The sequence below is a fragment of the Elgaria multicarinata genome, chromosome 1 (assembly GCF_023053635.1).
Source record: "Elgaria multicarinata webbii isolate HBS135686 ecotype San Diego chromosome 1, rElgMul1.1.pri, whole genome shotgun sequence".
In the NCBI taxonomy this organism is placed as follows: Eukaryota; Metazoa; Chordata; class Lepidosauria; order Squamata; family Anguidae; genus Elgaria; species Elgaria multicarinata.
In genome coordinates, this window is record NC_086171.1 from 145,883,427 (window position 1) to 145,897,282 (window position 13,856).

At 42.5% G+C, this 13,856-nt stretch overlaps 1 protein-coding gene across 1 annotated transcript; it reads right to left on the reverse strand.

Moving 5' to 3' along the window:
• Nucleotides 1–227: 227 nt before the first annotated feature.
• TMEM61 (transmembrane protein 61) lies at nucleotides 228–10,411 on the reverse strand. Its single transcript, XM_063118174.1, has 3 exons — nucleotides 10,289–10,411; nucleotides 5,332–5,748; nucleotides 228–985 (listed from the first exon to the last, which is right to left on the reverse strand). The coding sequence occupies exons 2-3, from the start codon at nucleotides 5,676–5,678 to the stop codon at nucleotides 694–696; spliced, it is 639 nt and encodes a 212-aa protein (XP_062974244.1). The 5' UTR covers nucleotides 5,679–5,748; nucleotides 10,289–10,411; the 3' UTR covers nucleotides 228–693.
• Nucleotides 10,412–13,856: the final 3,445 nt, after the last annotated feature.

Consider the following 13,856-nt stretch of genomic DNA (forward strand, 5'->3'; position numbering starts at 1 on the left):
CCTCAGATGCGAGGTAACCTAGCTTCCTCCTTCATTCTGCTTCATTCAAGCTATAATCAAGATTCTATGTGCTAATCTGCTTGTTAAGAATATTTAGAGCCATGAAATTCTGTCTTCAGTCTGGGAGGCTACATTAGGGCCAAACTAAACGTGATGCCGTTCACATAATTAGCAATTGTGTGAATGGTTTTTAAAGGGTTAATAGCAGACATGTTCCCCCATCCCCAAATCTGGATGCCTATAACCCACTATGCCTATGAAATCTATATCATTGTTAATTGATAATAATTTCCCTAAGAATGTTTCAGAACACTGTGTTTTCCAAATACCATTGAGTCCAGTTTGCTGAATTCACTGTGTACTGCCCTTGTAGTCCTGTTTTGGTGTAACCGTATTTAAGCAATACTCCTACTTCACTGAAGGTCAAATTTTCCATATACTTTGGATTTTTCTCCAAAGCATCTGGATACATAAGGCTGACTGCCATAGATATTAGCCACACACTTAAAAGCAATGTTGAGACATTATTCTCCCATAATTTGGCATCAGCTCATACAAAAGACAACACAATGGTTCGTATTTTGGTAGCTATTTCCCCTTTTCTACTCCAGCTTGTCACAATCAATTAATTTAAAGAAAAGACGTCAGTCGCTATCTAGAGATTCTCAAGCAATGGCGAACGGGGTCCCTAGATCATCCTTCGCATGAGCTGATACTCTCATAGCTAGGTGGTGGAGTGTCACAAACGACGCTTGCTTCATCCCAGGATCCGGACTCCAGCCTTGGCAGACTATTCCGAAACAAAACGCTATCGGAGGAACTGCCCGGACGGCTGCCATGCCATGTGTTGTTTTCATCCACGACTTGATACAAGGGTGGCCCGTTTTCCTTTAAGATATGAGACTGTGTATCGTTTAGGGCATTTTGAGCAGGCTGGCAACTCAAGGCTTCTTCATAGGTAGGAATAGTGCTGGCTTCCCAGGTGCTGAAACAAAACCAAGGCAAGAACATCAAAACCTTTTTAGACTAAAAAGAGATTGCCGTTCACTAAGGCGATTTCACATGTGACGGGAAAAGAGTCTCTGAGGCTGCAATCCTGTGCACACTTACCTGGGAGTAAGTCACACCAAACACAATGGAGCTTACGTCTGAGTAGATATGCACAGGATTACACTTGGGAGTTTCTTGTGCATTATTTATACGCACACAGGCTCGCCTAGAGCCAACATTGTTATCTTTTCGGCGCCAGGTCAAGACTTTTCTCTTCTCCCAGGCATTTAACAGTGTATGCTGAGTTTTTTGACTGACCCCAGAATAGTTGTTTTAAACCAGGGGTTCTTAACCGGTGGGGTACGCCTCCCCAGGGGAGGTTTGGACCGACTCCAGGAGAAGTGTGAGTAGCCTCTCAACTATAAATTGTTTATTTTACAAGTACATAGCAGCGCAGCTTGGCCCAACTTTATTTCTTTCTACTAATCTTGGGAGCTACAACGTAGCTCATTTGTACACCACGTGCGTTATCGTAGTTATCATTACCTGCTACACGTGCGTTAGCGTTCGTGAAGAACAATCAATCTTTCAAGGTAAGTGACTGCTTTGTTCTAACTCACTTTTTTTCTGGTTTATTGCAAAAAGTAGAGCCAGGCCGAAAGTTTCAATTGTTCCATTTTTTGGCATTTCGTGGGGGGTGGGAGGAAAACAAAAACTCTGGAGAAAAAGGCTGGGGAAAGGAGAAATTTTCGGAGAAGTTCTACTTGGGGAAAGGGACAGGGTTTCCACCTTTTGAAGTTTAGGCAGTTGTTCCTTTCTTCTTTCAATTTTTTTATATTTTTAAAAGCACCCCTTAAAAATGCAGCAGCCCAAGAGTTCTATCTGAATGCTGTTTGGAGAGGATACGGTCACATGGTCTCCAATTGCTGGCCTAGGAGCACAGGAGAAAACGCTTACAACGCCTTTTCCTCCCTAAACTTGATTTGATTTCTTCAATCAAAATCTTGATGAATTTTGGTGCTCTCAAGTGGCTGCATATCCTGTTCTGGCAAAGAAAGCTATTTCATCATTAATTCAATTTCCAACCACCTACCTGTGTGAATCTGGATTTTTATTTATTTATTTATTTATTTATTACATTTATATACCGCCCCACAGCCGAAGCTCTCTGGGCGGTTCACAAAAGTTAAAACAGCAAACATTAAAAGTATACAAAATTTAAAAACCATCAGAGCCATAAAATACAACAGTATAAAAACATCAGTATCCATTTAAAAACAACAGTTCTGGGGTCCGTTAGAAAATAAACTTAGCGTTGTTAAATGCTGTTAACTCTTAAATGCTTTTCAACTCTTGTCAGCATAAAAACCAAAGCTAGAAATCGGTTGGATGCCAGAGATGATATGTGCCTAGCATTGTCTAACATTGTCCCTTGAATAACTACTCTTGCTGAGCACAAACAGCAACATCAATCACATTGAAGTTATTTTGAAATTATCCTTCTTTTATGTGTGTAGCTATTAGAAATACTTCCTTTAAATACAGGTTTTATTTCCACAAAACTGTTCATTGCTTGTGTTTGTGTTCATTTAATTGAATATGCATTTTTTAGTCCAGAGACAGAACTAAAAAATGCAAACTTGTCCTGCCTAAGCCTAAATTTTGGGCCGTTAACACATGGGAGGAATGGGTCATAAGATTTTTCACAAGGGAGGTGTGACACCAAAAAGGTTAAGAACCACTGTTTTAAACAGATATTGTCTATTTTTGTTTGTATTTTATGCTTTTAAATTTTGTATATTTGTTTTTAATGTTCACTGTTTTTAACTTTTGTAAACCGCCCAGAGAGCTTCGGCTATGGAGCATTATATAAATGTAAATAATAATAATAATAATAATAATAATAATAATAATAATAATAATAGCAACAACAACGCAGAATTTTTAAATACCAATGTACTTTCTAATCATGGTAGGCATTATATGAGCACTATAGAGGCTGACTATGCAAAAAAAAAAGCTTTATGTGTTGTCTGAAAGCAGACTATGAACATGTCCCAGCAGCTGCTGCTTTTGCCACTTTTGTATTATCTGTACAACGTGGACCTTTGGGTGCCTATACAATATTAAGAGTATCCAGTATCAAATGTGACCGTATTCCCGCTGGTTAACGTACATTACATGAGCCACAGATCATATGCTGCTGTGACATTTTCCATTGCACTTTACTGAGCAAACATGGCTTGGATACAGGTAAAACTTTCACATGACCTTTGATCATCTCACTTCCTCTTTTTCAAGGGAAGAGTTTGCAGGTGGGAAATAACAATATACTGTAATCACAGAATTCACCTTGAAATAGGGCTAGCTATGGAAGATACTACTCTGTCTATGTCAGATTTCCCAACCCTCCAGATGTTTTAGACTACAACTCCCAGCATCCCTGACCATTGGCCATACTGGCTGGGGCTCATAGGAGCTGATGTCCAACACATTTGGAGGGCACCAGGTTAGGAAAGGCTGGCCTAGATCAAAAAGTACAAATGAAAAAGTGAAATTGTTATTTATTTATTAAAACACTTGTATCCCACCCTATATCATTGGGATCACAGGGTGGCATACAGATAAAATCAATTCAAATATTCAATATTATATCACTGTTATCATAGGTTTAGGTATACGCATACACACACACACACACACACACACAAGCCTATAGATAGTAGGGATGTGCAAGCTTCAGATTCAGAATTCTGAAGCATGGCAGCCATTTTATGTGTGATCTGGCATTTTCTGCACAGCCCTTCCGTGAAGAGGAAAAGAAATCCTACAGCTCCCAGCATGCATTGTGGGAAGAAAGGAGGGGAGGCACCTCCCACACACCCCTCCTAACCTGCAACAACAACAGATCTCCCCGGGGCGATGATGGGTGTTGAAGTGCGTGGATGTGCTGCTGCACACCAACAGTTAGTACCTGTAGTTTTCTTAACTTTCCCTTTGTATTCTCTAAATAACAACAAAGGCTTAGTCCATAACTCTTCAAATAACTCTCCAAATGGCACAGCATCACTCACAGCTTAGTCCATGATTGCCAAGGAGAAGAGAACTCTACTCTCTGATTGGCTGCAATACATGCTGGGAGCTGCAGGAGCTTTTCCCCTCTTCATACTAGGGCTGTGCAGAAAATGGAGGATTGCACATAAAATAGCCACCATGCTTTGGAATTCTGAATCCGAAGCTTGCACAGCCCTAATAGATAGGACTGGACAAAAAAAAATTTTTCATTCCTGGGTATGAGGCCATTTTTGAGAGCCATCATCTTTCTTTCTTTATTCATTTGATACTAGCCTTTATTAGGGCGGGAGAATCAAATCTGTAAGTGCCAGAATCAAAGTTCTAGCAGTCCAGGTAGCTTGAATCTGAGTTCCTGTTCTATGGCCTTAACTAGACCTACCTGTTATTGCACAACAGAGGGGTGAATATCTCATGATGTTTTTATCACGAGATCCCCCTCTGTTTACATGTGGCACACCATGACCTCAGAGGGAGAGGCGTCGCTCCCGTCATTTTTTATTTTTAAAGTGGCAGCAGCGCACGAGCGCTCATGCGCAGAAGGTAGGTTTTTTTTAAAAAAAAAAAACCCACTCCCCCATCCCACTCCCGACGGGCACAGTGCTCCTAAAGAGCTCTGTGGCCCAAGCGCAGGTCCAGGCTCCTTGCAAGGAACTGCGAGGAACAGGGACAAACTGCAGCGCCCGGCCACATATTCCATGGTTTTGGGCTCAGCCCGAGACCGTGGAAAAAACAGGCCTAAAGGATAGGGTGAGATCCCGGGGCAAGGGAGGGATCATCCCTCCCTGGTGCTGGGATCCCCTCTGCGTCATGTGGATGTACAGGGATGATCCCGGGGATCACCCCAGGATTTCACCCCGTCTAGCTATGGCTTTAAGTCTCTCTCTTTAGTTCACATGCTTATTATTTGCTACTTTTGAAGCAAAAGGGTTACTGGCACAGGAGTTCAAAAGAGGGTCCTGGTTTGAGACCAAAAGTGCCTTAAGAAGCAGGTTGTCCTGTCCAGAGCTTCCCCCTTTCCTGCACTAAGTCAGATGGGTCTGCATCAATAACACCGGACTGCGCTGTTCCTACAGTTAAAGGATATAAGCCAAGACAGAAAGAAGTACCACTCGTTGTTCCACAATTCCACCTAACCTGGTTTTTAAATCTCTCTCTCTTCTTCTCATTTAAACCTCTAATAAATTAATACTTGTTCACCGATATTTGACAAACCAGCTCAGACAGCCAACTATCCCAGTCAACTATGGTTGCAAAGATCATGCTAACCTGCAGGTCTGTTTTTCAAGAGGCTCAACGGTGGAGTAATGAAGATCCCTGGGAAAATGGTATTGATAGTGCCGGGAAACTATTCCCGCATTGGCTGACCACAGGAGGCCAAACAGGAGAAGGAGCCCACCAATTCCACAACAGAAGAAGCTGATGGACCTGAGTACTGCATTGGAGGAAGAACTTGTCACCGATTCAGCTTCTCCATGAGGCATGACCTTCAAGTCACTGCTAGATGTGGTGGCCCCCATCTCGCCATCACTCCACCAGGCAAAACACAGCGTCCCCGTCACCAGCAGGATAGCTCCAGCGATGGTCACTCCATGACGGAAAGAGGCAGTTGCCATTTTAGAGACAGAAGCCAATGTAGACCATCAAATGTTGGACAATGAAACGGGTCTGATGCCCTAACTCATGCTGGGGGGAAAAGCGGGGTGGGGGAAAGAAACCATGAGCAGAAACAGATAGCTTGTTAGATAATCCCCACACCCACCCACCCACAATTCAAAGTCTGTCCATCGAGGTTCACTGCAAAGCTTTTAAAACATCCCTGTTGTCTTCTAATTGGAAAGAAGGAGCCAATCCCAATTTGTGGCCACATACAACGCCTCTGAAGGCCACATTTGGTCCTAGAACAAACAACAAATAAAAATAAAGCTACTTAGCTTTTGAATTTAAAACTACTAGAATGGCTTTAGACGGTTTACAGCCAAAATCCTGCATTCATATCTAAGTTAGATAAAAACATGGGGTTGAGTGGGTTGGATAAAAACTGCCCTTCAATGCCTCCCCCTCTCTTTTAGGTATCTTTCCAAAATTTATTCCAGACATAACCAAATAATCACATTAGTTTTTGACATAAGTTCATTTTTGTGACCTAAACCTTTCATTCAAATGTGCCCACACATGGTGAGATACCGATAATGAACACTAAAAAGTACCGATACCGATAATGAACACTAAAAAGTAGGGTAAATACAAGATCTTGTCACATGAGGGTACACTCAAAGGTATCATTCAACACACAAAAATTACCTTGTAGGAAAAGTTTGGGATGCCGAATGCAGGGTTTCAGGAAGCCCAGCCATGCCCTTTACAGGATGCTCTATTCCATTTTCCCTTCCTCTTCTCCCATTTTCTGGGATCCTCCTTCCCAACAGATATTCAGTCTTCTGTGGTCATTGAGCATTCCAATTCCTTACTGGGCTTATCAACCCCCTGTTAAGGTGCAATACTATGCATGTTAGTCACGAAAAAAAATCCTACAATTCCTAGCATTTCCTAGCCAGCTGGGGAATACTGGGAATTGTAGGACTTTCTTCTGCCTAAACATGCATAAGATCGAACCCTTAGTGTGTTTCCCTGCACCCTGAAGTTTTTCTGAACTTTTGCAAACCTTGGCTTCCTGTAAACCTGCTGGTATTTCCCTCTCGTGCATCGATGGTGTTGTTTTCACTATGTAAGGTTCAGCACTTGGGGAATAAGTTCACTGTCAGTATATAGGATGAAAAACATCTTCACTGTCTTACGCTTTGACAATACCTCCCTCCCCACAATATCGTACTAAAGAGACACCGAGGCAATGGAGTTTGTCCTTCACTTTGTGGGCCCACCTCTTTGGATCAAACACAGGGATGCCTGGGACTTCCAGGGTAGGGTGACCATATGGAAAGGAGGACGGGGCTCCTGTATCTTTAACAGTTGCATAGAAAAGGGAATTTCAGCAGGTGTCATTTGTATGCCTGCAACACCTGGTGAAATTCCCTCCTCATTGCAACAGTTAAAGCTGCAGTAGCCCTGCCCTCTTTTGTATCTGGTCACATGGAAAGCAGGAGCCCTGTCCTCTTTTCCATATGGTCACCTAGATTATTGTTCTTTCTAATATAGTCCAACGTGGCTACTCTTTTGGAATGCTGTCAGCTTGCTCTATCTTGCACTGGGCCTCACCAGTGCAACTATTAAACAACCTGTCCCTGATCCACATGTGAGCTCACATCCATTGCTGTAACATCAGATATGCACATAAGGGTGACTACCTGTAGTATATCAATGATATCAATTTCTAATATATGAATAATATTGGAACTATTATCCCATTACCAACCACCCCCACAAGATCTTGGAAACCCCTTCATCACTGATCACAATCTAGATTTTGCATTGGAGGCTGCACAAGATGTACCCATAGATCTCTGATGTAATATGATCATCTTAATTACACGGCTGAGTTGACAATGTTACCAAAAAATGCTTTGAATGAATCAGATGTTAATCATAAAGCACATGGTTTCAAGTGAAATGAAAGGGTCAAATGAAATGGAGGGGAAACTTCCTCCAAAAGCTAGATCATTTAGCAGTTATCTGAAAAGTATAAAAAGTCCATTACTGGAAGAAAGCATTTAAAGTTCTGTTTTGAAATCCTTTTTTAATTATAATTATTAAATGCCTACTACAAGAACTAGGCACTGTACACAATTATTTTAGAAACGTGGCTAAGCCAAAGGCTTACAAACTAATAATGCAATATAAAAAGAAGTGATGGAGAGGAAAATTTTTAAAATATACTAATTTATTCTGTTAGGCAATCTTTAGCAGTGAATAGCCATGTGTGTTCATTTATTCTGAAATACATATCTAAAATCTTGTGCAGAAAAACACTGATCCAGACCCAGTATTAATCTGTCACCTTCAAGCCGAGCAACACCGTACATTTCACATGAGCTGGGTTAGCTAGATGGAAAGCTGAATTACACTGCAGTGAAAGAAATCCTGTATGATTTTATCCATGTTTAATGAAGAGATGTGATGAAATCAGGCTTATTAAAGCTGCAGGCAGATTGGATGACTTTGAGTTAATGAATCTGGGGTATCTTTCAACTCAAGGTACGCGTCTCTGCCACAACCTAGTGATCCTTGGTTCAAGTAAACATTGGACTACTCCAGAGTCAATTCTTCCCATACAGGCTGTGGCAGGTGTGCCTACTAGTCATTGGTACCTGGAAAAAACCCTGGGAACTTGCACCAGGAGTGGCTTCAGACATCACCTCTATCATCCTCTCATGAGCATGCTCATGGTTTTCTCTCTCCCTTTAATCTGTCTCCATTCTTCCTAGCTTCTGAGTTTTGCAAATATTTTAGCACTCATGGCCTCCGGTTTCTCTAAAGCAAGGATAGGCTAGCTGTGGCCCTTCAGATTGCTTTGGCCTACAACTCTCAGGATCCCTCACCATTGGCAATGCTGGGTACTCTAGAGTAGTAGGCCCAAACATCAGGGCCAGTGTCCAACTGTGTCTTCAAGCTAGTGCAAATGACGTTGCATAAATGGAAACTAGGTTATACGTGCAAGCGGAGAATTCGACTCAAGTTGCGCAAGCGTCTGTGAAACCGGACGCCCACCCCTGCTCCAAAGCTTTCATTTATCTATATTTGGAAACATATGTCACCTCGAAGAAAAGATGGAGATTATTGTCAGAGACTATGGAGTTTTTATTTTATTTATTTTGTAGATTGCCTGGTCAACAGGGCAGTGCCTAATGCATGTCAGGCTGATCTCAAAGAGCCTGGACTAGAGAATGTCTTCCACGTCTAGACTGAGACATGCGGCAATATCTAATACTGCCTCCGCCGATTATGCTGCACCAGTAGGACCAACCGCCAGTATAACAGGAAATTAGGGATTCCTAGAGCAAAATGCTGGTTTCTGGAATGAAACAGATCAGGGGAGCTTCCTTGTATTTATTTATTTTATTTATTTATTACATTTATATCCCACCCTTTTTCCTCCAAGGAACCCAAGGTGGCTAACCTAATCCTCCTCCCCCCTATTTCTACCCTCATAACAACAACCCTATGAGGTAGGTTGGGCTGAGAGTCTGTGACTGGTCCAAAGTCACCCAGTGGGTTTCCACAGCCGAGTGGGGGCTAGAACCCGGATCTCCGAACTCCCAGTCCAACACTTTAGCCACTATGCCACACTGGCTCTATGAGCTCTGCTGACTTGTTCTGTTCTGGGAATGACTGTTTTCATTCATCTCTGATTGCTTTAAGAAGCACTAGCTTAATGTTGTACTGACAGTGGGTCCTAATGGTGCTTTGCATGGATACAACTGGATAGTCACCTATTATAGCACCAGTAATTATATTAATATGTGTACCTCTCTGGAAAAGGGAAATATGAGGCCAAGGAAGACGTCCTCCTGTGAGTTTCTGCTTTTATAAAGCCAGAACAGCCAAATAGGGGATTAACGCAAAACAAAAGGTAATACGATTTGTCTGTCTTTAAGAGAATACTTGAATATCAGACGCAGATCCAAATCCAAGCCTTGGACTAGAATATTCAGAGGAGCTGCAAATACAGGTAAATATGATCCAGTTTCAGCTTGATCCTGAATGAGCCCCTTTGCAACAACTCACATAGGTTTCAAAAGAATGTCCACCTGGCCCTATGAAAAGTGTGTGTGTGTGTCGATCCATTTTAAATCCTCTTGAAGGATTTGCTTTATACGAGGGCTTAAGCCATAGTACCCTGCTGGCATTAACAATACTAATTAATTAACCTCACAGAGACAGTCTGCTTACAATAAATTGGATTACAGGATCAAGCTCATTGCATATCAGACCCTTCCTAGAACGCCTCTCGGCATCTGTGTGGTCACCAGGATCAGTATTTCAGAGCTAAGGGCCACAACTCAACCTGTTTCATTTCTTAAAGAGCGCCAGTCACTGCTTCCCCTTCAGAACACTCCCACCAAAAAATAAAATAAAAATAAAGAAAGCAGCCACCCCCATGTCTAATGGGATTATTTAGTAATGATGCCTTCTGTTAGAAAGGTAATCAGCAGAGAAAAAAACAAAATGCAAAACAGAATGTGTGTTTATCAGTCCCACATGCACAGAGCCTGCCTTAAATGAAGACCACACCCTTCTCTCATGAAGGAAAGAAAACAGTTTTACTCACAAGTGTTCTTCCATATAAAATGAAGGTACAGCGTGGAAAATTTGTTCAGTCCATTTTATGTTCCATTACATTGACAGGGAGCAAGAGAGCAAACACAAGCGCTCTCAGCAATGGTGAAAGGAAGAGGAGAAGCAAAAGGAGGAAATCACAGGAAACCACACTGAAGGCTATAGAGATCCCGAGGCTAGTTGTGGTCAAAATTCCCATGAACTACTTAACTGCAACACTGCCCCCTTCCAGTAACTTGACGATGAGGATGAAATATTCCCAACAAGGTCCACAAGGCCTCCTTCTCTAATCCAAGAGCTACAAACCTGGGCTGATAGGCATAGGGCTTTTCTATGCAAGGCTTTTATCCCGCAGCATTACCGCATCTTCTTCTTCCAGATTCTTCATGGGATTTATATTGGTTCTTGACATAGCCAGTTTTTCTTGTATTGCATAATGCCACCTGCCATTTACACTAGTGGGTGGAGCCCAGTGAGACGTTATCGGACGTCAGTGGCATCGTATGCCCACTGTCCACCCCGTCATGACTAGTAGCTATTGAACACACTTGAAATGGGCTATAAAAATGTTGAAGTTATGTTTGTCTATTTCTTGATGGCATTTTACCCCACCAAAAAGGCCTCCCGGAATGGCTTACGGGAGATTCATAACAAACAAGACAGTCATTGCCTGCAGGTTTACCATCTAAAAGGCAGGACACTAAAGGAAAAAGGGACGAAGAGGGAGAAAAGCATCCTTCTTTAAGTTATTGTAACAAACGCCCCTTCTGCACACTGCAACAATCGTTCCCGAACGACAGGCTGGGAACTACAAAGTCAGTGGAGCGTAGTGCGCACGTTTTCATGCAGGAGACCCCAAGTTCAGTCCTTCGCAATTAAAAGGTTCAGGTAGAAGGTGCTGGGAAAAAACCTCTGCCTGAGACTCTGAGCAGTTGCCAGTCAGAGTAGGTAACACTGGGCTAGATGGACCAATTGAGCTAACATAAGGCGTTTTCCCTCCTATGTCCCTGTCGTTGTACAGCTTTGCAGTACCCTTGGTTGGTGAAATGTTGATCTAGCAACCATACAAAGGCAAGGTCGTGAGCCAAGTAAACAGGAATCTGTCCTTGTGCATAGGAGGATTAGAGATAATAAACCAAACATGAGAAGCTGGAAGTGGAGAGTTTCTCTAAAATTCAGCTGAAACCAGGTTTCTTTCTTTCTGTCTTCCTTCCTTTCTTTTTTCCTTTTTGCATTTGAAGCATTTTCCAGTTCAGCCTTCTAGGATGATTTTTGTGGGGGAGGTTAACAGCTTAACACAATTTTTATCGCTTACCAAATAATAGGAGAGATTGACAGTTTTGTAGAAAAAGAAGTCCTTTCTCCCCGCATAAAAGCTGCAGCAGCGACATTTCTAGCATCCCCAACCCACGCTGCCAGGAACGAGGGGGGGGGGGGCAAAAGTAGTAGATCCCCACACCAATGGCTGCTAGATCAACATTTCAAAATAGGGCCATACCCTCCTCAGTGCATCAGCCTTAGTTAAGGTGTTTAGGGCTGCACCTGAAAGGTATCACCTTAACTGTTCCTTATCATGATGGAGATAGGCATTTTTAATTAAAAAAAAACGATTACCTGTTTTAACAAAATGAGTTAGGGATTCAACAGATTTGCGGATGGGAGTGGGGGAAGATCTCAAGCAAAATGTCTCAACACAAATTTGCTTCCAAAAATTGTTTCTTTCAGTATTTCCTGTTATAGAAGATGAAGTTTATGAGAAGTGGGCCCCGTCCTTCCTCTGAAGAACTCAGAGCAGCAATCCATTTCATCATTACAGACTAGCAAAAGATCACTCGGTGAGGTTCATGGGTTAGGGGGATTCAAACCGGGGTTCAGTCTATGACATACGTATAAACCACAGCACCACGCAGGGTCTATCAAAGGCTACTAGTCCTGATGGCTATGTGCTACCCCCACCCCCACCCCCACCCCGTATCAGAGGCAGTATGCAAATGGACACCAGTTGCTGGGAAACATGGGCAGGAAGGTGCTGTTGCACCTGTGTCCTGCTTGTGGGTTCCTTGTCGACAGCTGGTTGGCTAGAGTTTGAACAGAATTCTGGACTAGATAGACCCTTGGTCTGATCCAACAGGGCTCTTTGTATGTTCTTATGTAATGTTGGATTTATGAGTTTAAGGAGATGCTATTATATAGGATGTGCTGTAAGTTATTTAGACTTCACATTTATTGAGGATTTAGCCACATTGAACATAGGGGGACTTGGTTGGAAGGGCCATAGCTCAGTGTCAGAGCACCTGACTTGGCATGCAGAAGGTCCCAGGTTTAATTCCTTGTATCTCCAGGTAGGGCTAGGAAAGAATTCTGCCTGAAACATTGGGAAGCTTCTACCAGTCAGTGTTGGCAATACTAAGCTAGATGGACTAATGGTCTAAGTATAAGGTAAAGTCCAGTGTTCCTACTTCAGAGTAAAACATACCTATGATTACACTATAATTTTAAAACTCATCAGCAAGACTTTAGCTCTAGGGTTTGTTTTTTTGCTTTTAAATTAGCCCTAAAAACCAATTTAAAAGTGTGACTGTAAAATTCAGACCCTGAACTCAAGCTCTTACATTTTGCCAGTTTTTAAAATACCTGCCAAGTTTTGTTTATGCTCTGGTGAACTTCACTGTGAACTTCTGGATTTAAGAAACTGATTGTGCTGCACAACAGGGATAGGCAGAAGGTTTATCGCCAGATGTTTTGGACTCTAACTCCCAGAAGCCTCTGCCAGCATAGCCAACAGTCAGGAATGCCGCAAGGTGAAATCCAAAATATCTGGATATCTATTTTCTGCCCACTCCTAATGTAGGAGACCCACAAAGGACCCTCACAATGGCCAACTCTCTCCTGATGTGGGTGAGCTCTAGGCCAGGGGTGGGCAGAAGGTAGATCCCCAAATCTTTTGGACTTCAACTAGAAATCTAGGTGAAATTAATTTAGAAATCCAGCCCCCTTTCTTGCCCCACCCCACAACAGGTGACTGGAACTGACACAGCTGCTATTGACTACCATCTGTTCAGTTGATATACATGTGCAGATCCCATTCCCAACCTGCAGCATTATGAGTACAGCCCACGGCTGCATGCAGACTCAGTGATTCAGAGCCTATTGCATTTATGACCAGGATACAATTCAACTTAAATCCAAGTACTTATCATTATCTAGGTTGTGGAATAAGAATAAAGGTACTTGGTGGCTTCTAAATCAGCATTCAGACACACAACCCTTTTGGCTCATGACTTTGTTCAGCCTTCTCTAACCCGGTGTCCTCCAGATGTGTTGAACTACAGTGCCAATCATCCCCAGACAGCATGGCCACTGAGGCTACTGAAATTAATATTTCAGCCACTGCTTTTTACTCTTAAGCCCACCTTCCCTCTGCAAATTCTGAATGGAGGTAAATGTAAGAGTTTTTATAGGCAGTGTCCCTGGCTGAGAGAACACACTGGGAGCCTCTAAACAGGACTTATCTTTATTTGTTATCCGTTTCTGTCACTTACCCTCCCTTAACGGGCTTG

Coding starts and splice junctions, on each gene's coding strand:
- TMEM61 (XM_063118174.1), bottom strand. CDS start 5,678: ATGGCAACTGCCTCTTTCCGTCATGGAGTGACCATCGCTGGAGCTATC. Junction 986..5,331: donor CTTGAAAAACAGACCTGCAG/GTTAGCATGATC, acceptor GTTTTGTTTCAG/CACCTGGGAAGCCAGCACTA.